The 26,768-nt window shown below is 36.6% G+C and overlaps 2 protein-coding genes across 3 annotated transcripts; one reads left to right on the top strand and one right to left on the bottom strand.

The window, feature by feature from the left end:
- Nucleotides 1–1,493: 1,493 nt before the first annotated feature.
- On the bottom strand, nt 1,494–11,734 carry LOC116177326 (protein-L-isoaspartate O-methyltransferase domain-containing protein 1-like). The gene is made up of 4 exons (XM_031496272.1): nt 11,597–11,734; nt 10,997–11,453; nt 10,694–10,948; nt 1,494–2,747 (listed from the first exon to the last, which is right to left on the bottom strand). Exons 2-4 carry the CDS (start codon nt 11,436–11,438, stop codon nt 1,594–1,596), a joined length of 1,851 nt encoding a protein of 616 aa, XP_031352132.1. The 5' UTR covers nt 11,439–11,453; nt 11,597–11,734; the 3' UTR covers nt 1,494–1,593.
- Nucleotides 11,716–26,301, top strand: LOC116177325 (lethal(3)malignant brain tumor-like protein 4). Of its 2 annotated transcripts, none has more exons than XM_031496271.1 (6): nt 11,716–11,799; nt 17,585–19,803; nt 24,787–25,015; nt 25,071–25,382; nt 25,437–25,656; nt 25,707–26,301. In XM_031496271.1, the coding sequence occupies exons 2-6, from the start codon at nt 17,587–17,589 to the stop codon at nt 26,164–26,166; spliced, it is 3,438 nt and encodes a 1,145-aa protein (XP_031352131.1). In that variant the 5' UTR covers nt 11,716–11,799; nt 17,585–17,586; the 3' UTR covers nt 26,167–26,301. The 2 variants fall into 2 exon arrangements, with proteins under 2 accessions (XP_031352131.1, XP_031352130.1); XM_031496270.1 differs by lacking the exon at nt 11,716–11,799 and adding an exon at nt 12,525–12,628.
- The last annotated feature ends 467 nt before the right edge of the window (nt 26,302–26,768 follow it).

Genomic DNA, 26,768 nt, shown 5'->3' with positions numbered 1-26,768 from the left:
CCTTTTCGCATCTCGACCATTTATAAACCGAATTGCAAACTTTTTTATTTATAAAAGTAAATTTGATACATAGCCACTTGGAATAAAGGAAAATCTAACGCCAGTTTCAAAATTTGGTTTTGCGCATGTACAGTGCCAACTTTTTTTTATGGAAGCATTTAAATGAAATTTGATACATAGGCATTTGCAATAAAGGAAAATCTAACACCGCGCCAGTTTCAAAATTTAAGTTTGCGCATGCGCAGTGTCAACTTTCTTATTTATGAAAGCGTTGAAATGAAATTCTTCTTATAAACTGAAATTGAAGTAGGACGTCAAAAATTGATTGCACATATATGCAACGCTATCTTTCATATTTGTGGCCGGATTTTTACGATTTTAATAGAAGTTGCATCTTACAAATGGGAAATGAATGCAAGTGGAAATGTGCGAGAATAGGACAGCGATCCCCCTTTTGGCCCTCTCTCTCTCGGATCCCGCTGGTCGACGAAGCGCGCGTTCCAGAATAAGTATAGTTCAGTGGACCACACCGTATATTTGTGAAGGCGACCATCATTGGGGAGCACCCGCTATCTAGAAGCCTTTTAAGCTAGCCGCTTCGTTACTAAAAACTGTAGTTGCTGTAGTAGACGAGGAGTAAAGTGTTCTGTGTTTTTATTATGTGTAATTGTTTTTTTGCCGCCGATAACGCACCTAAGTTCCGGTAGGAATACTTAAATTGTTTTCTGGGTGATTTTTGATAAATCTTCATTTCCTCTCTAGTTCTCCACTTTTTACTTCTTCTATGGCTTTATTCACCAATTCTGTATTCACTATGACCATTGAAAGGTGCTTATTCAATGCTATGACATAACATTTCGTCGGAGATGGTTCCTATAGAGCTGTTAAAAGTTACAAATTAATTACAACTAATTAAAATAGCAAGCTGTTGCTAAGCACTTGTCCGTAATTAGATAGCACTATGACCTACCTGATAGTAAAAACTCTACTTTTTAGGCGAGTCAGAAGTATATGATAATTCAATCTGGTTTCTGATAAGGGCCACTCATGAATGAATGCAGGGAAAATATAAACCACTGGTGGAGCATATGATTACAGGAAAGGAGCCAGTAAAAAATATAGTGCAACGTTGGCAAAATTACAAATAGCTGCTTTAATACAACAAATTATTTTTGCAGTAGGTCTTTTATTTGTCTTCAACCCACACACACCACTCCATAATCTTTGGATTAAATTCCTTCAAAAATCACATCTGAAATAGAAATGCATAGTTTCATGAAATGACCTGTTCCCAAAATAGAACCCAGTTATACTTTTACGCAGTGTTCCAAATCCATAACTCAACTAGGTAACCCATTGTCTTATAATGAAGCTGATTATTCATTAACCTTCACCTATATATTTATAATTTATTAATTCAATGAAATATACAATATATCTATAGCGCATTAAATCTAAACTCATAAATATACAATAACCAATCTACTAGGTACCAGTTTTAAATATATGTATTCAACAGATCTACAGGGATGAAAACACTATATTACGTACAAAATTGATTAATATTATCCATTTAGTGTTGCCAGCTGTATTTTAAAATTCCCTGTAAAAATTAAGGTAATTTTTTAGAACCGTCGGTAATGGAAGGTCTTTGATTTTATTTTTCAAGAGTGCGGTGTAGGGACTCGATATGGTTCTAATTTCGTTAGGCTCAGAACTGTCATCTGGATTCTCTTCTTCGGAATCGCTGCTGTCGAATATTGAGTTAGGTAAGGTGACACGTCGCACTTTTCCACGTACTATCGATCCGGCAACAGGTACTCTAGATCCTCTTTTCGGTCTTTTCTCGTCCTGATCACTGTCAGCGCTAGAGGACGATTCAACGTCCATAGCATGATCTGAATCGCATGCATCGGATCCAGAATGTTTGTCGATCATTTCATCTCCCAATCCGCTGTCAAACTTTTCCCTTTTGGATTTGTTTGGTTGTTTTTCTGTTTTGCTGACTGGCACCTCATCTTCAACTTCCATGTCGACTTCTATCTCATCTTCTGCTGTAATACGTCTTTCTCTATGGTTTTGATTCGATGTGTCAGATTTCTCTTCGTGTACGCTGTCTGGCTTACTTGCCTTTGGTACAACGTCTCCCTGTGGATGTTCAATCACGGCCTCTACTTTTTTACAAAATGACGACTTGCTCGGCGAAGATTGTGGACATATTTCTATACTATTTTCTACATTATCTGCATGAACCGTTGTGCTATCACAACAGCGGTATCCGTTTGCTTCGGTATTGGTACCGGAAGCTTCATCGTCATCGCTGTCATCTTCAGTGTCGATAAATTCTTTGCTCTTATATGTTTTTGTGGTTTGAGTAGTATTGGATTGTTTATTCTGAGTATCTTGACTTACATTTCGCCTATCGCGAAGTTTCCCTAAAACCATATCGATTAATGCACTTACATCCCGAGTATCATTATTTTCATTTTGATTCTCATTATCTTCATCATTCGCTAAATTAACGCGCCCCAAATCTCTGTTTCTGTTATGCTCGCCGTTATCACTGCTATCTTCTGACGAATCAAAGAATGGAACGACCAAGCGCCTTAGGGCGCGTTTCTTTTTTGTTACTTTTTTTGTTGAGGGGCATGATTTTAAATTGGGATATTCTTCCTCTAGGTTTGTACGGAGAATATTTCGGACGACTACTCTGCATAATGCTTGAAGCGATAGGGGTTCTATCGGTACTGTAAAATTAAAAAGATATTAGATAGGACAATGGGGAATGAGCATGATGAATGATACATTTGCGAAATTGTTAAACAAAACTATTTGCAATTTAAAAAAGGTGATTATTCTGATAAGAATGACTGTGAATGGATACTGTTCACATAATACCGAATATACTTTTTTAACCATACAATTAAGGATATGAATCCTAACACGTAATGTTTTTCTCTAGTCTCACTAGGGTAACTATAAAGAAACCTGTACAAAATCCCTGTGGTTCAGAAAATGTCACTCCACCTTCTGGGTCACCATCTAAAAACAATTTGCAATTGTAAAACACAGATTGCAAAAATCAAGACCCTTCAGTTCCAACATCCTCATCTTGAAGCCTCTTTACTGCATGTTTAATAAGCAACCTTCCCTCAAAGTTCCAAAAGGATGATCTCCGTCAACCAAAAAAAAAAAAAGGATGGTATGGAGCCACTTTTGTTTGGAACGAGGGTGTCATGAACTCAGCAGCCCCATCTTCATGTGAGAAGTGAATCCAACCATTCTGAACCAGTAAAGGTTATGGAAAATATTGAAAATAACAAGTCTCTAACTATAACTCTGTACGAGAATGAGATGCTGTAATAAAACCACGTTGACAACGGCTTGCAACAGGTTTAATAAGCAACTGCCTGCCAGAATATCTTGCGTGCGACACATTTACAGTGTTCTTGCAAATGTACGGGGTCTGTCTGAAAAGTAATGTCACCAATTTGATTTTAAAAAAATTTATTGGCCAGATGCTGCTGCAACATTAAAAGTTTTCAAAATAATTCTCCTCCCGCATTGATACAGCGCTTCGAGCGAAATTTCCAGGAAACGAATGTGTCATGGAAGGCCTCTTTCGGAATATCCTCGAGAGCCTTGGTGCAAACCTCTTTGACCTTCTGAACTGTTCCGACACGATGACCTTTCACAAAAGTTTTCAAGCGAGGGAACAGAAAAAAGTCCGGGGAAAATTGTTGGTACCTTTGAATCGGCCAAGAAACTTGGACGCATGGAAAGTGCTGTGGGCTAGCGCGTTGTGGTGGAATTTCCAACTAGCTGCGATGAACCCTTCGTTTTGAGTCCTTTGAGCACATCGAATTTGGCATGTAGCATGTGGTACAAGCTTGTGGTCCTTTGACTTACTCATTCTGGCCTACTTGGGACGAGGGGATGCCAAGGTGTGCAAATCAGCACTTCTCGCTTGACTAAATAAATATATTGTTGAACTACGCCATGCAGACAATTAACGAAATAATTGTTGCAGGAAACTTCATTCCACATAGTCATGTGGGGTATAAAAAGAAGCGCTCTTGATTGATTTGAATTTTAGAACCAATTATAGATTTTTTGGCACGCACAATTACTTAAAGAAGTTTAGGTTTCTGAGCGCTTGGGTTTTCTGTATACCATTTCCCCATTTCGAAGAGGTGTATAAAAGGTAAACGCTTAATTTAGATGGGGTTTCTTTTCCTTTTTGTTTTCTGATGAGGTGATGAGGTGTTCATTAAAAATTCGAGAATAATGATTTATTTGAAAATTTGACGGCGGTTGGGGCCGTTTTCTTAAATGAATAGAACTTACGTCAATAAGATTATAATTATTTAAAGTTTTTATTAGTATCTGAATTTAATTGCGCTACAGGTATTTATGTGGATGGTTTAGTGATCGTTTACCGTTGCACATATGTAGTATTTTATTTGGCGCCCAACGTGGGGCACAGCAATATATCAATAATCAAATACCTTTTATTATTTTACAGTAGTAGATAATGCACACATGTTTGTAAGAAAATAGTCTAAACAAATTCTTCAAGTATTTTGTTCACTTTATTATATTAGTTAAGATTATTCACATTCCAAACGTAGAAATGTGTACAGATACCTTATCTATAATGTTCGAAATAAAGTGTCATATAATGACTTTAATATGCAAAATTATAGGTATTGATTTAATTGCTATTGTGGCACTGTTTTGTAATAAAAAGTATTATTATGCAAATCAGTGCCTAATATCATTTCTTCATAAAAGAAAGAAACATGTTTTATACGATTTTTATTTAAACCATATTTATGCCGTATTATTCGACCTGGTAGTATTTCTACCTGACCCGATATGGCTCCATCTCCCTGCGAGAGTTTAGCTTAAATATGTGACAAAGACTATTTTTATTATAAATCTTTATATGAGCACTGAAACACATGCAGTATAACAAAAAGGTGAAAGTAAGTCACAATTGGAGACAATTAAAATTTTGGTTTGAAAGAGTGACAAATGGGATTAAATCTGCTTGACGCATACATGAAAATACATACAGCAAATTGCAAGTTGTATTTAGTTCTAATTGTATTTCGTCAACTGTTGGTTGAATTTTTCGGGTGTTATTGTGTAAATTGATAATTTTCATTGTAATGTAGATACCTAAAAACTGCCCGAAAAATATTGTGAACGTAAAGCCACTCATTGCGCATATTAAATATGTATGTATGTACTATTTTGCTACCGCAATTAAAAATTTTGGGTTCAATATAGGAGTCTGCTCTACGCGAATCTGGGCCCGCATGCTTCACGCATGCTGCAAATTGACGATTTGTATATGGAAATTTCGGGGACTTTTTGTGGACTTTAGTAATCACTGAAATAATACAAGATACACAGTTGTCCAAGTAATAAGAAAAGTCTGTCGCGGATGGCAAGTGGTTAAGCACCAAAAAGAGCTTAAAATACACTTTCATATTTGAAAAGATGCTTTCCTAAAATTTCAAACAAAAGTGCAAAAAAAACATAGTGATTAGCGAAAGTCAAGTGTGGACATTAAGATAACGTGGTGATTAACTCTCCTATGTGGCGTTATTTTTTACTATCTGTTCTACTAATAGAGACTAATCTAGTAGCAATCTTGAAAATTAGTTATTAATTGGATTAGTTAATTCATCCGACCCATATAGTACCTATTCAAGGCATTCCATATTCTACTGGCTTCATACCTAACGAATCAAATGTCCGTGCCGAAATAGTCGCTACTAAGCTTCCTCAACACAGTATCTACTGCAGTGTATTATGACAGCAATAAAGAGCTGGAAAGAAACACTTCTAAACCAGTATGTTGATGACATTTCATTGACATCAACAAGCCAAGCACAAACATTGAATATACAAACATACAATAAAGTCATAGAGTATCTTTCATAACATACGCGCAATTCCTGGGTTTTCATAACACAATAAGTGACAAATTTGCCGAAAATCGGATTTTTAGTGCAGTCAGTTTACAATGATTGGAATTTTATTCAAACAAATCAAACATATTTTTCTCATTATTTTATTGTGTAAGTATGTATAACTGCTGTTATTCCTAAATAGTCCTATTTACCATTAGTTAGTGAAAATCATGTACACTTTTATTAAAATGGTGATATTTCGGATACATTACTGGAGACAACCAAAGACGAAGATGTGTCAAATAATTAATTGTTTAATTTTTTAATGTTTTACATTCTGTGTATCTGTGCAAATAGTATGAAAAAAATTGTATTACTGTTTTATGAAAAAATAATATTATATATTTACAAAATAATAAATCAATTTGTTTTTACAGCAAACCATAATTACCTGTTATATTCTCCACAACACCATGTAAGTATACTTATTGAGCGGCACAATATTCCAAATATTACTGACAAGACGACAAAACCTTGATTTAAATTTTTAGGTTAGCTGTGTAATTATAGTTAGTATCTCAATACAATGTTTTGCTTACTTTTTCAAGAAACGCCATAAATTAAAAAAAAATGCCTCCTTTAAAGTTTGCTGTTTGTCGCTTATAGTAGGGGAGCCCAATAGAGGACTTTCGAGATATACGCGTGCGCGTCAGATTAAAGTAAGGTGGGTTGAGTACGTGTTGAAAGGTGTGCATTTCAATAAACTGACGATTTGAGCGTGACGTGAGGGAAGGGAAGACAAGAATAACAGAAGTAGTATAATCTGCGGATTTCCACACGCCAAAGTCAATCGTCAATAAAGTTCAGTGCGTGCAGCATATCAGTTGACTGCGATCATAGACGGTCGTGTCGTAAATTATATGTACCTACGCTCTAAATATCTGATACGCTCGAATAAATCCTGCTTTCTACCCTTCCGTACGTAAAAAGTATCAAACTATCAATTGCAGTGTATGACATCTGGAGAAAATTATTACAGGTCCACTTTGTATATAAAAGATGACCCTACAAGTGTGAATATGTTGAGTATAAAACATTTTTCAAGAGAAAAACAAGTGGTAAACACATAACATAAGATCAAAAGTTGCGAAGAGGTTTACATAAGCGTTCTTCTCCTAGACCTAATAAATTTCATTTAGTGAACGCAAATTTCACCAGTATCCGCACTTAAAACTCCTTTGCAATATTTGAACAAATGACAAGTTATAATCCGCCTACGCAGACATACAAACTTTTTCGAGAAAACTGGTCCATTTCATCCACCTTATGTACTAACACATTTAATATAAATTTGCTGTGGCTAGCACAGATGCCATCCGCACATCTGCGCAGGCACGATTCTACCCTTTTATGTCTAAGAATATGTGTACCAAATTTGGTTCAAATCGATTCGGCCGTTTATCAGGAAATAAGAGTACAGACAGACAGACAGATTGACATCATCAAGATTTTGCAATACCAAAGGAATACCTTGTTTCACTAACGTGCGGTTGGAAAAAATTGGGAGAGTGCTAAAACCTCAAACATTGTCTATTGATTTGATGGGTATTTTGGAATGGTATCTAAAAAAAGTATTGGTGATGTCAGAACTACAAATGACGTCACCATAAAACGTTTGACTTCACGTCAAAATGTATATTTATAGAATATGTTTTTAAACAACTTTTATTTGAAATATTTTTAATACAATTTATGTATACTTTTAGTACACAATAATCAAAAAGGTATTGAAGCAAAAAATTAAAAATTACAAATTAATGACAAATAAACGACAAATTCCTGTGAAAAGAGATAATCTAAAGTTGTAGTTGTAATCTGTGTTTCGCTAACTATATAAAAGTAGAGAACTGACCCATAGTAAACCGAATGACAAATTTTTCTTTTGTCACGACTACAAATCAGCAAATTATGACATAATGTATACAATTTTTTGTTTGGCGAATGGCATACATATAGATTTACGAATGTGTAATAACAATCACCTCAACTACAAACAAACAATATGATTCATCAGATTGTTCTTGTGATGAGTAAAAAATTTAAAGATAAATTAAAAATCGATTTATTTGTCTATTTCTAATATGACTCTAAACTTGCTATTCCACAAAAATCGAAATATTCAAAATTTAGCATTCCCAAATCAGTGCGACAGGCTGTGGTTTTTAATTGTTCAATTCTGCTAATTCTCTAAAAACACCCAATAAGATCCCAATCTAGGTTACGTAATGTCAATAAAATGCAAACGATCTTGCCACAGAAGTACAGAAAAGCGCTATCAGTAAACTATCTCACGTCCCTGAAAATTTCAGAGAAAATGCACGCGTTGTATGTAAACAATATTGGAAAACAATACATAGAAATCAAAAGATTTTAGTTCAACACTTTGACCTTCTCCTTGCAACAGTCAAAATTAATATGTATTTGTCTCTTGAAATTCGAAAAGAAGTAGCTTTATTACATTTCCAATGTTAGATACAATGCTATTGCAATAATACACGTGTGAAGTAAGCGATATCGAGCCAGCCAGCATTAGATTGTGCATATTATTTCAAGTGAAGTTAGCAATATAAATACTGCAATAAATACGCAAAAACATACATCAACATATTCAAATAGTTAAACAAGTATAAATTGTGCACAACTCTTGTGCAGATAAAGCGCATTTTTTTTACCGAAACAGCTTTTGTTTTGACATCACCAATGGATATATTTCTTGCAGACGTCTCAATCGCCCTTTGTGAATACCCTCTTCCGACAATCCGTTCTTGAGGTATAAGGGAATATACTCGTTCACGATAAGAGGTCGAGGAGGAGGGCTATGGTTGGTAAAAATTAATTCCTTTCGTTGAGACCTTTCATTAGAGTACCATGAAAGTACTCCCCCTACCCCTCCAGCCCGTACTTTGATAAGAGGACAGAAACAAGGGAAGCAGTTGGTAGAAAACGGTTCTTTTCCTTGAGACCTTTAATTAGAATACAATGAGATAAAATTAATTTTTAACCCCCCCCCCAGGCCCTGTCGCTCACTGAGTCGCACGGGAAAGTTATAGCTGACATCAATGACACCTTTCATTAGAATACCATGAAGGGTAGAACATGTGCTTACCCCTCCAACCTCACCCCATTTTCTAAAGTTTAACTTGGCACCACTAAAGGCATGCGTAGGCAAAATCTGAGACCAACAATAGCACATTTTTTTTAATTCTTAAAAAATGCGCTAAAAATAAAACAAGCTGTACAAGTTAACCCATGCAGTGCAGATATTACATTCTCCTGTTTAAAATATATTCACCTTTGAATGCTAAAAAAATATTTAATGCAACTAAAGCATCACTGAAATTAAATGCAATTTTCCAATTAATGAAACAAAATAACCAAAAATCCTTTAGTTGGATTCGATTCTTACCATAAAATATAAATAAAACAAAATCTGTTTCATGCAAGGCGAAAGAATATCAACATGAATAATAAACTTAACCAGCCGTTACTGTTAGCGATCCGAAAAAAATTCTTTGCCTCACAATGAGTTTAATGTATGTTTATTTAACCCCGTTCCGTTTTGTATTTGAAAAGCAGTTCTCCGACTCCCAAATGTCCTTTCGCGTATATTTCACCACTCGTAAATAAAAGGCGTTTTTAAGAGTCAAGGTGCTAAAAATGTTGTTTGCTGTAATCCCAATTTGTCTAGATGTTCCTCCACCGACGTACGTGTTCACTCGCGAAAATCAACTTAGAATCCTCGCTCTCCCGCTATTTGAATATCGCCCGCTAGAAAAAACAAAACAAGCCTTCTTTTTGTGAATGCAATAACCCCAATTGGCGTGTAATGAACGCAACTTTTACGTCCGAATGGCAACCGCGCTCGCTTTCCCCAATATGTTTCTTGTTATCGCCAGACATTCTTTTGTTTACGATCTCTATGAAGCGATATATGAGTAAATTTTCCTATGTACTTATGTATTTTTCACACGGCAATGCGGCCATCGATTACAGTTGGCAGTCATATCAACAGAAAAGAGTTCGCCCAGTCTACCCCGAATTTTGACAACAAAAGTCATTAACGTCTCCTCAGACTTAAAAGAAGAACGGATTTTATGTACAAAATAGTGGGTAAAATTTTACTTGTGCCCATCCTATTTCAAAACTCACGAGCCGCCACTGGTGAGGCGTATAACACCTACCTTAAGACACAGCTTCCAGGGGAGAAAGGAACTGTATCTGTTACTTCATCAGCACCGATGAACTGAACATTTTCACACAAAAGCGCGCCACTGCGTCGCATCATCGAGCTGAATGCATTCCAAGTAAGAACCGACCTTTATGGAGAACAAAAGAGGCACGCCATTGACTTCACTATTTGAGAATTGTGCATCATAGTTCAATGGGTAAGAAGAGAAGTATAAAACCTTGCAAGGTTCTCACTTGTAAGGTTGACAGCTGCACTCTAGGAAGTGTGGAAATACGCTTATCGAAATAACGTTTTTTTAGCGAGATAACACTTTTTTAGATATTAGTAATTATCAATTACTTGCACAATAACAAAGTTATTGAATTAAAAAACAATGACTACAGTGAGTAAAACCAACAACTGGCCTTTGTATTCAAATTGCTTTATAACTGTGTTAATGTATGCAAACGAGGTCGATTGTGTAGCAAATTTTGGTGTAATTATTGATCAGACATGTAAATAGTGCACAAAGGTAACTTACTCATTGAGACAATATCCTGGTCCCCATTCTGAGGTTGTATAAGTGTGGCGAAAGAGACAGGCAACAGCGAGCGTACGTCCCAATTACTTTCGGATGTGCGTTTAATTTGGACCAATTGATCATCGAGAGGCATTACAAGTATCCCGCCGATTTTCAACAGATTTTTCATGTAGTTTTCGTGCGCCAACGGACAAGCGGCACCGCAATATACGCGATCATACTGCGGAACATCGCTACTAAGGCACAAACAATTTCCTGCCAATCACAATTGGAGCAAATCTCAAAGTTTCCAATTCAACTTACCTTGTAAGAATTTCGGCTCGCAAAAGTCAAATTGATCTATCGCACCGGAACAACGTTTAAAATCTTCCAATTTCTTATTGGCATACTGTATAACATCCTCGTGAATCTCGACACCGTGATTTATACCATTGGAGCCGATGATTAACCCCACCATCGTGCTCAAATAGCCGGTACCGGAACCCAGATTTAAAAAACTCAAACCGGTCTGCAAATTTAATCCCTCCATCACCTCACTGTAAATGCAAGGGGCCGACAGGTGCAGATTTCCGCTCTTCCATGCCAGATCCTTGTAGGCATTACCTCGCGAGCTGGGCAGAAAATAATCTGCTCGATCGACGGCACGAAATACGGTCTCGACTGAGAATGTCCTAATGTAATCCGCCTCCACCAAATTGTCTATTAAGTCATTATTGTCCTGACCTGTGCTCACTGCACCACCCATCTTGGAAAAAGTCACCTTAAGACAAGAAGAGAAAAAAATCTGTCAGCACGTCGCTATTTTTAATCAACTACTGATAAACTGGGTAAACCAAAACAAACAAGTCCAAAGTTTCTATTTTTATATGCTAATTTAAGCGAAAAAGGACGGACTTCAGTTACCTGCTGTAATTATCGAGGATTACGGCTACAACATTTATTTAGTACGCAAACGCCTTCAACAATTTCTCTTCGCTTTTCTCGTTGATAAACAAATAATATCAGAGTTTAGTGCTCGATGTCAAAATTGACAATGTCGCGGGGGAGGGAGGAAACCAGCTGTTTACGCGTAAACCTGCGCATGCGTCTTGTGAAAGTAACATGAGGTAAGATTATGTTTAATTTTCAATTTCTTTAAAATAGTTAATTAGGGAATTGTAATTTGCGGGTACCGTACCGATTGAGATTTTGTCATAATTAATCCTTAGGTACAGGTCTGGTCTGTTGAAAACGCCGCATTTTGTTGACACAAGGTGGGAAATTTAAATGTGACCGACTTCCTTGAATATCCCAAAGGTAATAATTGTGATTATCCCACATAAATTAAACATTCACGCCCATTTATAATAATTACTTTAATCCATTCACGAATAGCTGGTTAATTCAGCCTTTGTGAAACAGAGAGGGTACACCTGGTGGACATCATCAATACGTTACAATTCTTGCTTGGTTTAAAGCAGTAAGACTGCAAAATGGGTCAAAATTGATGGGAAACGTGGGAAAACGTGTCCGAGATGCACGTGATTTGTGGCAGTACAATGCCAGTTAAAAATTTTGCGTAAAATAAGCAATAATCCGCATTTTCGCTTGATCAATTTTAAATTCGGCTCGATAATGCAGATTCCTGAATTATCATAACGAGATTACATAAACGGCTATAAAAGAGGAATTCCTATACGTTCTTTGGGGAAAGAATTATGATATTCCCGAATCAATTTTCGCGTAAATGTGTAAAAGAGCGCGAAAATCAAAATGGCAAACCATTTCGTTGGTGGTTCCTTGTCGATTTCCTTTCCCCCCGCCTCACTTTTACGCTTGTGCGCATGTCGTATCCATAGATATTCCCGATTTCGTAGCGTATAACTACTTTAGTGGTGTTTAGAAAAAATAAGAAATAAAAAGAGAAATAATTAACTGCTGCAGAGTACCGAAAGGGTAATTATTAATTCAATTAATTACTTAACTACCATTAAACAGTCACGTTTACTTTCAATGAGGTTTGCCGTCCGTTATTTGCAAAGTTTTGTGTATTACTATTCTCACAACCGTCAAGACAAGGACTTACCTTATTAATTTAGATTTTATTTTATTGCGCAATTAGTGCTTTTATTTTACCCAAAATGTGCCCAAGTTTCCTTTTTCTACCGTAACTTTTAAAACTTTGACAAATATTTCAGGTATTCCTTCTGCTTCTCTTGCAAAATTATTTTTGACTATTATCATTTTCAAACAAGTTGATGACACTTTTTAAACACTTGATACCTCAACCGACTTTTTGTTTCTAAAGTTAACGTTGAACAGTGCAAAAAACCATTCTTGTGGTACAACAGATTGGTCCTTTCTTGCTTGTACAATTCCGAAATGTTCGTTTCACAATTTTACTAAACGAATTTAAAAGTTCGTATCCATCAGTTTTTCACCATGTGGAACATTCATTGGTGTTATTTTGTGTCCTTTTATACACCAATCATTAATTTGGGAGAAGTACAATAACGAGTGCAAATTATTTTGTATTGTAACTTTCCTCGACAAGATCGTACCACCGTAGAATGTTTATGGTGTAAGATCGTCAGCAATGGTTCGGCATACAATCAAAAAACTTCAAGCCTACAGGATAAAGATGTGCACTGATAATCGTTTACCTATTAACACGTAGTCAGATGTGTATACTAAAGCAAAATAAAAAGGAAGGTTATGATCCTCCAAATTTATATATTCTTCGCTTCTCATTCGAGGTCTAGGCGATGCATGAATATGAAAAGGTTTATGGTCACATTTTAAACTTTGTTAAGGTCGAAGTATTAGTTTAGTACCTAATTATTCTGTTTTTGTGTCGTTTCACCTGCTAGTTTGATGTGGCGGATTAGATATCTTTACTAGAGACCGAAAGAGTCTCGGCATGAAATTTTTGTGTCTCATGTAGGTTGTATAATTATATTGAGCAGGTTTGACTAATCAACCCCTCCTACCCCTAACTTTAAATTTATAAAACAATAATACTAATATTTAAAAATTTCGCGTCATCCCCCCAGTTCCACCCTGTTCCTCAAATAAATAAAATTAATTTAATAAACCGTTGAAGATTTTACAATTTTTTGTTGCTACCTCAATTTGTTATCTCTACCAACATATTTGGTTGCGTTTCGTTTTTTGATTTTTATTAACCTAGCACAATCCACAAAAAGCGCCTCCAAATTTCTGTCCGTTTGTACACCCTAGTAAGTCCGCAAGATTAATTCATAGGAAACTATATACAGGGTGGTTCACTGAGAATGTACGCCCACCTCACATTTTAAATGGAACCGTGTACATATTTTTATTTGAATTTCTGGTTCTGCTTCTCATGTAGTATGTAGGTTGAACTGTTTTCAAGCAAATTTTTCTTATATTTTATTTCTCCATATTTATGAAAGGTTCAATTTAATCGGCACAAAAAACACAGCAAACATTTTTTTTAGTAAGTAATACAATCTGTAGCTACCAATGGCTCCGAAATGAAATTTACTCTTGAACGACGTTTATATATAGAGTGTAGCAAGTGTAAACATTTGGACTGTATAAGAAAGATTTTTTAAATAATTCAAAGATCCAATGTGGCATGTTGTAATACGCTAGGCCCTCAAAATTGTGAGTTTCTTCTTCAATTTTTTACAGCAACTTTAACCCTTACACGAGAGGATGACATTAGCGGTTTTGTCTAGGCCCTCGAGTTTGAATTTTGTACAAAATTTCCCAAAATTCCTACCCCTAGAGGGATGCATTCCAAAAAGAGGGTGTGAAAAAATTCTGATATCAGTCAAATTTGATACCTCTCTGGGGAACATAACGAAACTCCCAGGTCCGATCCGTCCATTAAATGCCCCATGTATTACAAGTTTTTAGCGCATTTTTGAAGAATTGCGTTTTGTCCGTCCGTCCACATGTTCTACCCTTCATGGTATTCTAATGAAAGGTCTCATTAAAATAAATTGGTTTGTACAAACTATAACTTTCCCGTGCAGCAACTCTTTTTTGAGATCAGTGAGCGACGGGGCCGGGGGGGGGGGGGGGGGGGTAAAAATTAATTTTATGTCTCATTGTATTCTAATAATTAGAATACAAATATGAGATATAAAATTAAAGGTCTCAACGAAAGGAACCGTTTTCTACCAACTACTGCCCTTCTTTGTGTCCTCTTATCAAAGTACGGGGAGGAGGGGAAGGGGGGGGTGGAACTAGTGTTATCCTTCATGGTACTCTAATGAAAGGTCTCAACGATAGGAATTAATTTCTACCAACCATAGCCCTCCTCCTCGACCTCTTATCGTGATCGGGTATATTTCCTTATACCTCAAGAACTGATAATCGGGGTTCTAGTGTAATACAATCTGTACCAATGTTGCAAAAATTAAATTTGCTTGGGAATGACGTTTATATACAGAGTATAACAATTAAGTATACCAAAAAAATGTAGATTGTATAAGAAAGATTTTTGAAATAATTAGGAGATTCAATGCTCATCTTGTTTGTTTTTCATTTTTAGCTTCCTAGCATGTGCTAGGTAGCTATTGCGATAGCCGTTTTTTGAACATTTCAAAATTTCATCAAATGTCGACGTTTTAGACCATTTTAAGCAACTTTTAAAGAATAAAACTTTTTTCCGTCTGTATGTACGTACGTACGTACGTATGAACGTACGTACGTACGTACGTACGTTTGTTGGCAATTTTCTGAGAAAACGGCTCGACGGATTTTGTTGAAATTTTGTATATATGTTTTAGGCATACCGAACAGAAAAATAACGGGCCGGATTTTTGAAAAGAAATTTTGGAGCGCCGTAATGGCATCGAACTTTTTTTTTCAAATAGCAACCTAAAATTTTTATTCTATTATTTGGAAGACCTTATTTTCCTGTGTACAACCTACAAAAAATTGGGCCGGGTTATATTATCAAAAAACGGAGAAAAAAATTGTCAAAGTCAAAAAATTGTGTTGCATATGTGCAAAACGCAACGATCTTGTTTCTGAAGCAATTTAAACGAAATTTCTATGGTAAGTCCCTTTAATAAAATCAAACAAAATTCATGCGCAAAAATCGTGTTGCGCATGCGCAGAAATGCAATTTTCTTATTTATGGAACATTAGCTTCCTAGCATGTGCTAGGTAGCTATTGCGATAGCCGTTTTTTGAACATTTCAAAATTTCATCAAATGTCGACGTTTTAGACCATTTTAAGCAACTTTTAAAGAATAAAATTTTTTTCAGCATAATATGTAACCTTTAAAAAAACAGGTCAATCATGGGGAATAGATGAAAACAGGTAATCAACTCTACTTTTTTTTGATAATTTTTGAAAATAAATGGACACCTTAACGAATTCTCGAAAATGACATTTTTCGGTTTTTTGAACTTCGCTATTTGTAGACCTACAAGAAACTTTGAATGGGAAAATTAATCACCATAAAATTCACTGTAATTTTTTTAATAAATGCGTTTGTAGTAGCAGTTTTTATTTTTTAATCGGGATAGGGGAGCGTGAGCAATTTTAGTTTTAAGAATGGGGGCGCCATGGAAATAAGTTCTTCCCTAGAGGGATGCATTTCAGAAAGAGAGTGTGAAAAAAATTCCAATTTCAGTCATACCTATCTGAGGATCATTGAACATGAAAATAACGAAACCTCCAGATCCAATCTGTCCATTAAATGCACCATGTATTACTTTTTTTTAATGCTACCTAAAAGTGAAAGCGCTGATATCTCCAGTTTGCCGTCCATCTGTATCTACATAGTATACCGCAATCCATAAGCTGTGCGTAGAAGCAAGGGTTCAAAATTACTTCATTCAAAACTTTATACATACAGGGTGGTTCGCCGAAACTACACTCACATCATATTTTTCTGATCTCACTGCTGAACTAGTTTTATATCCTTCATGGTACTAGGAAAGAACGGTCTCAACAAAAGGAATTAATTTCTACCAGTCATAGTCCTCCTTCTCGAACCCCTTATAGTGATCGGATATATGTAATTCCTTTTATCTCGAGTACCTACCGATTGCCGGAGGACGATTGGGACGTCTGGAAAAAATATATCCATTGGTGATGTCAAAACTTTCAGTGCAAATATCTGCAGAATGGAGTGTCAGAGGAGGGTACTCTCAAAAGGCGAATAGATCGTCTAGACGAGACAGATCTACTGGCGATCTAAAAACTTGATTGTGAATATTTCTAAAATGTTGGAGGAAGGTGCACCTACAAAGGGAAAATGCAATATTTTGAAGAATTTGGGTCAAATCTCAGCAATGATGGTTCAAAATTTTTTTAGGGCTATGCCTCTGGATACTACATAAAAATATCTAAAATAGTCTAAAAAAATTTCACAAAAATTTGGTCGCGAAAATCGCAGCCCCATCGCCGATGAACCTCGTTAGAAAATCCATTTTTTTAATGGTTAGACGAAAATATACTCCGTTTATTTGTTGTTGCAATTTTATTACGCCCCCCTCACAAACTAAGAGATACAGAAAAAAACCTGCGGATTCACCTCTGAACAATGTTTATATAAAGGTTTTGATATTGATGAAGTTATGCAAGGAGTACTCATGTTTTGACAACATTTGTGTGCTACTGGTATAAATTTACTAGTAGCTAGCTGTAGCACAAGAAGAGAACATACCTATGCAGTAATAAGGTGAAATTTGGTATCTCTCCAATCTGTCTTTGAATGAAATTTTCTCCAAAAGATATCTTGAGTGATGATAATCATTTATAATTGAATTTCAATTGTCTTGTGTGTAAAATACCTTATAAAGGAATGGGGATCTAATGCTTATAATCGATAGAAATTGAAATTATTTACATTTATTTCCATTACGAGTATGTAACAGATCAACTAATATTAACACATGTTGCAGAAATGACATCTGCATCCACTTCAGACTCAACAGAATTTATTCAGGTGGAACAGTTACGAACAACAATGTATGACACAAACGACGACAACGCAATGGAAAGGTTTAGTACATCGGATCGTTACCAACCTGTCGAGTATGTGAAAAAAAAACGTACAAAGCGTGAGAGACTGGAGACAGTTGTACCGGCGCAATTGGCGCAATGGGTGTACATTCAACAACCTCCAAATATCACGATGTCCGCACCATCGCTAAGTAAAACAAATTCGACAAATCTACTCATCAATTCGGTTGCACCAATCAAAATGTCAAATTTGCATACTACTAAAAGTGTATCACACAGTGCGTCGTTGGCACCAAGTCATCAGAATGTTATTTTAGCACACCCTGTAACTAAGACTCAGCATGTGTATATGAAGCCGGTTTCAATGGTTCCCGTGACCGTAACACCGGTTTCAGTATCCAAAAACAGTTTAGCTTACGTTACCATGATTAAACCCGGTCAACAGGTTGGTATTTCGACAACAAATCAAAAGTATGTGTTGCAACCTTTACCTAAAATTACGAGCTCTCGAATACCGGCAACTGTCACCACAAACTGTGTCCAGTCTAAGATTGCAATTATGCCATTTCCTCTACACAACACAACAACGGTTAAAAAACCATCTAATAACAAACATAAAGTTTTCAACTTAAAAATTGCGGACGGTCAATTGCAATCCGAAAAACAGAGTGGTATCACTGTCATGTGTGACAACACTACAGAAAGCCGGGTTGACAATAATCTATCGTGTACAGAACCCCTCAATCCGGATGAGGGCGCTAGTAAAGTTGAATCGGTTGAAGACAAAACGTACGAACTATCAATTGTAGAAGACTCAAACTCCACAGGCGACAGTAATCTTACCACAAACATTACCGACGACAAAGACAAAAAATCTCAAACGCACAAAGATCCGCAGCCAAAATTTCAAAAACACGGCGTGTCGATATTAAAAAAAAATTACAACCCGGAACCAAAATCGGAAAATATCAGTAACACAACAACGCCTAATTCCATTACAACCATTTCAGATAGTAATACGAAAGAAATTACGATTAGTACAAATGCGTGTTACACCTCGGACCCCCCTGTGATACTACCGGAACCTAAAGTGCTACCCCAAAAATCGGAACGACGTAGAAAATCTAGTTTTAACTGTAGAAAAGATTATGACGAAGTCGATTTAATTTCGAGTAGTTTCTGGAACGAAACTCCTCCTGTTCTTCCCATGGAGAAGACATCTCTGAGTAATTCCAAAAATTTCGATAACAGCGAGGAGTCGATGGAGTTCAGTTCCGTTAAGGACGAAACTGACATTAATATGAACGAAGAATTCGACGCGAAGAAAATCCTAAGCTGGCAAGATGGAATCGGCACCCTTCCCGGTAGCGACATTCGTTTTCAAATTAACGAGTTTGGCCTGTTAGAGTACTTAAAAAATGATGATTTCAATAAACTTAAGGATGAAAAGAAAGTGCCAAAGGTGAAGGAGAAGAAGAATTATCTCACGGATGAAATGAGATGCTTGGGTTGCGGATGTTACGGTTTGCCATCGGAGTTTATTACCCCCAAGTTCTGCAGCTACGATTGCAAGGATAGCGCTGAGAAGATTGCCAGAGAAAAAGAGTTGAAACGAAAAAGAAGCTTACTGAAGAGGGCAGCTAGTGATCAGAATATAAAGGAGATGAAGTTGGATAAAGACGAGTCTATCAGTGAAGAGGATAGCACGTCGAACGACTGCTCACAAGACAAGTACAGCTATCCGTGGACATGTACCAAGAAGGGCTTCTCTTGGACCAAATACTTGGAACATATGAAAGCGAAAGCGGCTCCGGTCAAGTTCTTCAAGGACGCCTTTCCGTATAACAGAAACGGTTTTCGCCCCGGCATGAAGCTGGAAGGCGTCGATCCTCAGCATCCTTCGCACTTCTGCGTTCTTAGCGTTGCCGAAGTGAGCGGATATCGAATGAGATTGCATTTCGACGGCTATTCGGGAAACTATGATATTTGGGTGAATGCTGATAGTATGGACATTTTTCCGGCAGGGTGGTGTGAAAAACATAATCACGTTTTGCATCCGCCCCCTAGTTACGGCGCAGATTTCAGCTGGACAAATTACCTGAAGCAAACTTGCAGACCGTTAGCTCCAAAGCATTTATTTGCCAATAGAGCTGGCAGTGTGAGTATAAACTATTTTCTTTATTGTTGCTTTTTTTGTTTTGTTCTTTTTCAATAATCATTTCCATTTTTAATTATTCTTGTTGTGTTCAGAATGTGACTCAATCGCACAAAGAAATTATCTGAGTGTTAAGGCATTTGATTAGCGCCATAGCGAGTGTTTATTGCCTCGACAGAATAGTGTCCATTCATGTTTCTTAACACCAGGGCCAGTCGAATCAAATAATACATTAAAAAATAGCTGCATACTTAAATTGAGGCAGTTCATTAATGTCGCATTATATGGTGGTAGCGCTTAACTTCGTTGCACTAACTCAGGGACTTGAAGTCTTACCAACGAAATTGGACGCTACTGTAACACAATCATATACAAGGTAAGTCAACCTTCTATAAATAGGTGGCAGATAGCGTCCTTATAGTTGAGATTAGAGAAAAATGTATTAAACAACGGTTTATGTATAACCTCAAAATCCCTTGCAAAAATCTGTAATTTCGTCGGTACTGTCCTCCCTTATCCCCCGGCACTGGCCCACGCACACTCTTGAAAAAATGATCCCATGAGCAGGGTGCAAACTGTGCCGCGAAAGCGGTCTGCGGATCATTTCACTTTTGACCCTTTTCTTTTAATATTAAATTAAATTCACCTTGTTTTGGTAATTCAGCATAACCAGGAAACGACTAGGGTGGAGGCGTATTAAAATTGGAGGTCCTTTTAAAAGAATATATATAAATAAGAAAGTTAGCATTACAGTTTGCGCATGCGCATCTGATCTACAGCTACTCTATTTAAAACAGTGGTGACAACCGGGTGTCTCGTTTTTGCTTGGTCGTTGGTTCCCCCCGCCATATTGGCGCTAAATTGTTATAGTTTGTTATAGTAATTTAAACGTTTTTTCTGTGAATAAAGGTGCTGTGTAGGGTCAAACGTGTATTCTGGACATTCGGTTTTATATAGAGACATACACTTTATTCCGTATAACTTCCGTTGCACGTCATCATTTTCTGTGACGTAATTACTATGCAATAATGCCAAATCTAGTTTTGAACGATTTAGGTTATGTCACTTGTCAACAAGACAGTGCATTCTTTGTGTGAACAATCCACACCTTAAATAAAATAAAAATAATTTTTATTATTCATTTCGTTAATTGGAACCACAATATACGTACAATATACTTTAATAACTTATGAACTGTACAAATGTAGCATCTCTTTTACAGAGAAAGTACTAAATATAAAATTTTACAGGTTATGTGATATGATGGATGATATTCAAATTAATCGGAATCATCGGAACTGCTTTCGTGTTCAAAGTTTATAATAATAGTAGCAACGTTTTCAAGATCTAATTGCTTTTCTCTTTCGTACCACTCGTGTATTACAGTTTCCGTATCCTTAACTGAATTGCGCCACGTTTCGGAAGTTATCGGTTGTAGTGTTTCTTGTCACATGTTTATGCAATTTTCAATGCTTCGTCCATCTCTACCCATGTGTCGATTGTAGTAATTTTTCGCTATGCCCCAAATATGTTCGATAGGATTAAAAACGCGGTGATAGGGTGGTAATCGTAAAACGAAGTAACCGTATTGCTCGGCTAAGTGGTCAATGCGTTATGCGGTACATTTTAGCTGATTTATTCCTAAAAGTATCAACAAGATTTAGATAATACCAAATAATTTGCGAACGTACTTACTGTGCAACCTTTTCAACAGTTCGGCTTTAAAATCATTTTCGGAGAACTGCACATTATGATCTCCTAACCACACTTTAATGTTGTCTGTTTTCCCGTTATCGAACACAATTACTGACGGGTTATCAAAATTCTTCAGTAATTACTCTTCAAACCAATGCACAGCGAAAGACGTAGAAAATAATCAAAATCAAATCAAACGAAAAGTAAACCAAAAGCAACCTGTCAAATTTACAAATTTAAACGCGACAACATAGCGAAATCCTACCAATTGTTGCGGCCAAAATAAACTACAAGCTTAATGTGTTGCCTAATAAACGAAAGTAAATTTACGTTGGTACGTCGTTTTCTTCAGGCAATGACGTGCAACGGAAGATATACTGAATAGACCGTAGTTTGGTGTGTTTACTGCAGAGACACCTCTAAAAAGCATTATGCGGGTCACTCTGTAATTAGGCGCAAGCCTGTTGAGGGCCCAGAACAAGAGAGGGATAATAAATAAATAAATAAATACATGTCATATTAATTACGAAATGTTGGTTATACTACAATTGCGATCATGAATATTGCTTTTTTGTATTTCGTCTCAATCAACATGTTTTGTCTTCCATTTAAAGAACTAAAGTCTGTCCAACTCATGTTGGGGGGCGCTATTATGGCCACTTTCTCCGTCAATCCGTCCGAGGTCTTAACTACTCCTACAGTTTTCAAGATATTTAGTTCATTCTTTTTACATTCGTTAGCTTATAGCACTGGCGCCTCAACCAATAAAAATCTATACGATTAGCGGTCGCATGCGCAGAGTGCGCAATGTTATCTTTCATATACAGGGTGTTACGCTCTACTTAAGGGGCGGCAGTACAGCTCAAAAGGAGTCGACAAACCCCAAAACACCTTAGTAAAAGTTATTTAATAAGCGAGATAACATTTGTTTTATTTTTTACATTAAACGATTGATCTGTGTACAAATCTAGCAATCTACTACTTAAATCAGCATTGTCCACTTAAATTATTTTTTAGTTTAAATAAATCAAAGTTGACACTTTTCAAAAAACAAGGCAAAAATAATACGATTTTGAGCCAAACAAAGGTCATAGTAGAGGTTAATTATTGATAACAACTTATACCTGTCAAATAAACAAACTTAAAAACATTTGGACAATGCTGATTAAGTAGTAGATTGCTAGATTTGTACACAGATTAATCGTTTAATGAAAAAAATAAAACAAATGTTATCTTGCTTATTAAATCACTTTTACTAAGGTGTTTTGGGGTTTGTCAACTCCTTTTGAGCTGTACTGCCGCCCCTTAAAAGGACACAGAGAAGCCCGTAGGCACCCTGTATATTGAGATATTTCATGGAAATTTAAAACGCACATGCTTCTAGTAAAGCCAGCTTATTGCAATCAGATGTGCATATGCGCACACTGATCAATGTTAACTTTCTTATTCATGGAGATTTTTGTTTTGACTTTTCCACCACAGATGGTTCTAGTAAAGACAAGCATATCGCATATTGCAAAAATTATATGTGCGCATGCGCAATGTCAACTTTCTTACGTTACATGCCCTTTCGGGAAGTCCTGATCACATGGAAAATGCGCCAAAGTTACTACCCTTAAGAGGGGCCTTTGAAACAAGTTGCCAGATCTTGCCTAGCGCGACGCTAAAGTCGCTAAAAATCGATATTTTTCATGAAATTTCAGTCGGCAGATTCAATTGTCATTATAATGGTAACACCTACCGCTTCCCCGTAGAAGGCGACTATACATTAGCACTTTTAAAGTCACTAGATATAAAAAGTACCGCAATCTTAAACTCTCTAAGATGGCAATCATCCGCTATTTTTGGCAAAAAAGCAAGTGGTATTTATTATTGGTGTGAGTAATCACACTGGACACATTTAACATTCTTGGTGATAACAAAAGCCATCTTGGGGAGAATACCTGAACTTTACTAGGTTTGCCAACATGGTTGATTATTATTCGTTGTCAATGTCAGATGGTTTTAACCACATTACTCATTTATTATTAATTTTTGCGAGATGATATTTGGGCAATTAATTTCGCATGTTGGGAAGGTATTAAGAATCTCAAAAATTACCTACTACTTCAAAGTCAGTGTTAAGTATTTCAAGTTTTAACCTTGTTTTTATGGTTAATAATGAAAATTGAAATCCCAAAAAAGTTTATTACCAACTCTTTGACTAGTAGAATCAGAATTTATCCTGATATTTGCATGATTTTCAGTAATACAAGAGTAATGTGTCTAATAAATATACCTAACTTTGGAATTATGGCGCCATCTTGCGGGATATGTGTTTTAAAGAGAGCTCTTAAAACGAAACCCTTTTTTCCATTTTTTCATCTTCCACGCTATCTTTTGCCAACATGATGCAGAGTATGCTAATGATTCACGTGGATTGTGGACTGCGGTGGTGAGGAGGATGTTTTTAATGAAGATAGCGCAAATAATTTAATAACTCAAATTTATTTCAAGCAAACTGTAAATGAGAACTAGGTAAAATTCGCCTGGTCATACATTTATAATTCATATTTTTTGTTTTCATTTTTTAGAATGTACGTGAAGTGTAAATTAATAGTCCGCTTCCTGTTCAACAACCTATTACACAACAACACCTGAGATTCAACCTCAAAACAACGCAAGTTTCACTAAAGACTGTGTTTGCAGTGTTCACCTCGTTCATCTAATTTTTTCAATGACTGGGAGATCTTCTTTCCATCCTCAATGACGCAATAAGATGGAATGTTTTATAGTGGAATCATTAACTGCTCAAACACTGCGAGTTGTACAGGGTATAATGAGATGTTTTATTTAGCTCCCCAAAGGTGCCAAATTATGCATTTTTACATATAGCATATTTAAATAACTGGGGCAGGCCATCATGCAGCCTTTGCATGGCGACTGCGCATTTTTCTACACCTCAATGAAACACTATTTTATGATTGAACGTTAAGAATAATGTTCACCCTATCACTTAGAGCAGTGTTTCTCAAACTGGGGGGCGCAAACCAGAAGACGGATTTTTTACATTTGAAAAAACGATATTTTGGATACAAGTCGCATGAACATTTTTCGGGGAAAACTACGCTTTTTGAGGGCTAAGCGAATCTTCCTTGTGAAAAAATTGAAAATAGCGTTTCAAAACAGGACGTCACCACGTGCGGCGCTGCAACCTGAAGATCTTGGGCTTTAATATTATTTGCATCCAGTTTGTTTTATTCTAAGGAGTGATTGAGACTTACACTAAAATCACACCTTTTCCGTTTTCAGACGATTTGTCCGAACGGATTTCGTGTGGGAATGAAGTTAGAGGCAGTTGACAAAAAAGACTCTTCCTTAGTGTGCGTCGCTACAGTTGCGGACATGATGGATAGTAGAATTTTGGTACATTTCGATAGTTGGGATGACATATATGATTATTGGGCAGATCCGACATCTCCATACATTCATCCGGTAGGTTGGGCGGATCAAAACGGACATAGCCTTACTCCGCCAAATGGTAGGTTAAATCCTATACCAAAAGTACTTATTCACTAATCTTCTCAATGTGTTAGATTACCCAAACCCGGAAACATTCACGTGGGAGAAATACTTGAAGGAAGTTAAAGCGACGCCAGCTCCCGTACGAGCTTTCAAGCAGAAACAAATTCCCGGATTCAAAAAGGGAATGCGACTTGAATGTGTCGATAAACGGGTGCCCCAGTTAGTTCGTGTAGCGTCAGTGGACGAAGTGAAGGAACATCAAATACGGATTAGTTTCGACGGTTGGCCGGACCGTTACAGTTATTGGGTGGACAGTGACAGTCCAGATATTCACCCCGTTGGTTGGTGTCAGAAGACAGGTCATCCCATAGAACCTCCGTTAAGTATGTCTTAATTTTAATCTGCCAGGTTAGATTTGTAATAATTGGTCATTTCAGCACCCAACGATGTGTATGACTTCCTCGAGTGTCCCACTGTCGGTTGCAGAGGACAGGGACACGTTATGGGTGCAAAGTTCTCGACTCATTCGACAACAGCCGATTGTCCATATTCCGATGAGAACTTAGGAAGAGAACATGTGTTACCTGATCGTTTGTCAAGTCCCGATAGGCGACCGCAGGCTGTAGTGCCTGTGTCACGGGAACCAAAAGATACATCGTAAGTAGCCCGCATATTTTTTTTATTTGGCTCACTAAATTAATCCTTAGGAAACCTAAATTGGGACGACCTCCAAAAATGCCAAGATTAGATTCGCCAATTAAGACTGAATGGTTACCTGAAGATGGCAATAGTGTAGACTTGCAACAACCTTTAAAAAGAAAAGAAAAAGTGTTTGACACGAAGTGTGATGGAAAACTACCTTTTACAAATGGATACGATAATGAATACACGGAACAAATTTGGGAGAAGCATTCGAGATATTTAAAAAAGTACGTAAAGAGGAGTTTGGACCCTAGAGATTGGGAAGAAGAGGACGTAGTACAGTTTATTGCTTCCGTGCCCTATTTTGAAAAGCACAGCGCTCTATTTAGGCAACACAAAATTGACGGTGAGGCACTCTTAATGCTCAGCCAACGTGATATAATCGAAATATTACGTATTAAATTAGGTCCCGCGATTAAATTATATTGTATTATAATGTTACTAAGACAAAATATTATAAGTTAGTTATGTATTTTTAATGTGATATGTTGAAGTTTTGTATATACGAAAAGTTCACTGGTACAAGTGAATACAGTGCGTATCGAAATATTTTTCATAATGTTGCACGAATTAAAAAATATATCTGATTATTTGGTTCTAGATATACATATATTTTTTTTAGAAATGTGATATATTAAAGAATTTCTTTTTTATGAGTATTTTTCTAAAAGAAAAATGCAAACAAAATAGTTATTGGTGGCCACACTGTTGACTCTTGAAAATTTATAAATCTTGCTTGATTTTGAAGTTTTTTTGCAACAAATCTGGTAATGGTAAGGATAGGTAAAATAGAACTGCGTTTGCCAGCCTGTGTGGTGCAGTGGTTTGGAAGCCAGACTGTGGCACTAAGGGTCCCTGGTTCGAAATGGGGCATGGAAATTTGTAAATGTATAGAGGGTTTGGGCTGGTAGAGCAGCGTTGGTGACGACTTTTGGTACTACGCAGCCTCACTTCTCACATAGGAGTTCGAATTTCCGGACCTGTGCGTACAACTGTATTTCCACATTTGGGATACAGAGAGTAGTAACTGCGATGACGTTGGGCATGTCTCTTTTAGATGTCCCTTA

This window comes from Photinus pyralis, unplaced genomic scaffold (genome assembly GCF_008802855.1).
Source record: "Photinus pyralis isolate 1611_PpyrPB1 unplaced genomic scaffold, Ppyr1.3 Ppyr1.4_LG7, whole genome shotgun sequence".
Lineage (NCBI taxonomy): Eukaryota > Metazoa > Arthropoda > Insecta > Coleoptera > Lampyridae > Photinus > Photinus pyralis.
This window is presented reverse-complemented; position numbering and strand designations above follow the sequence as displayed.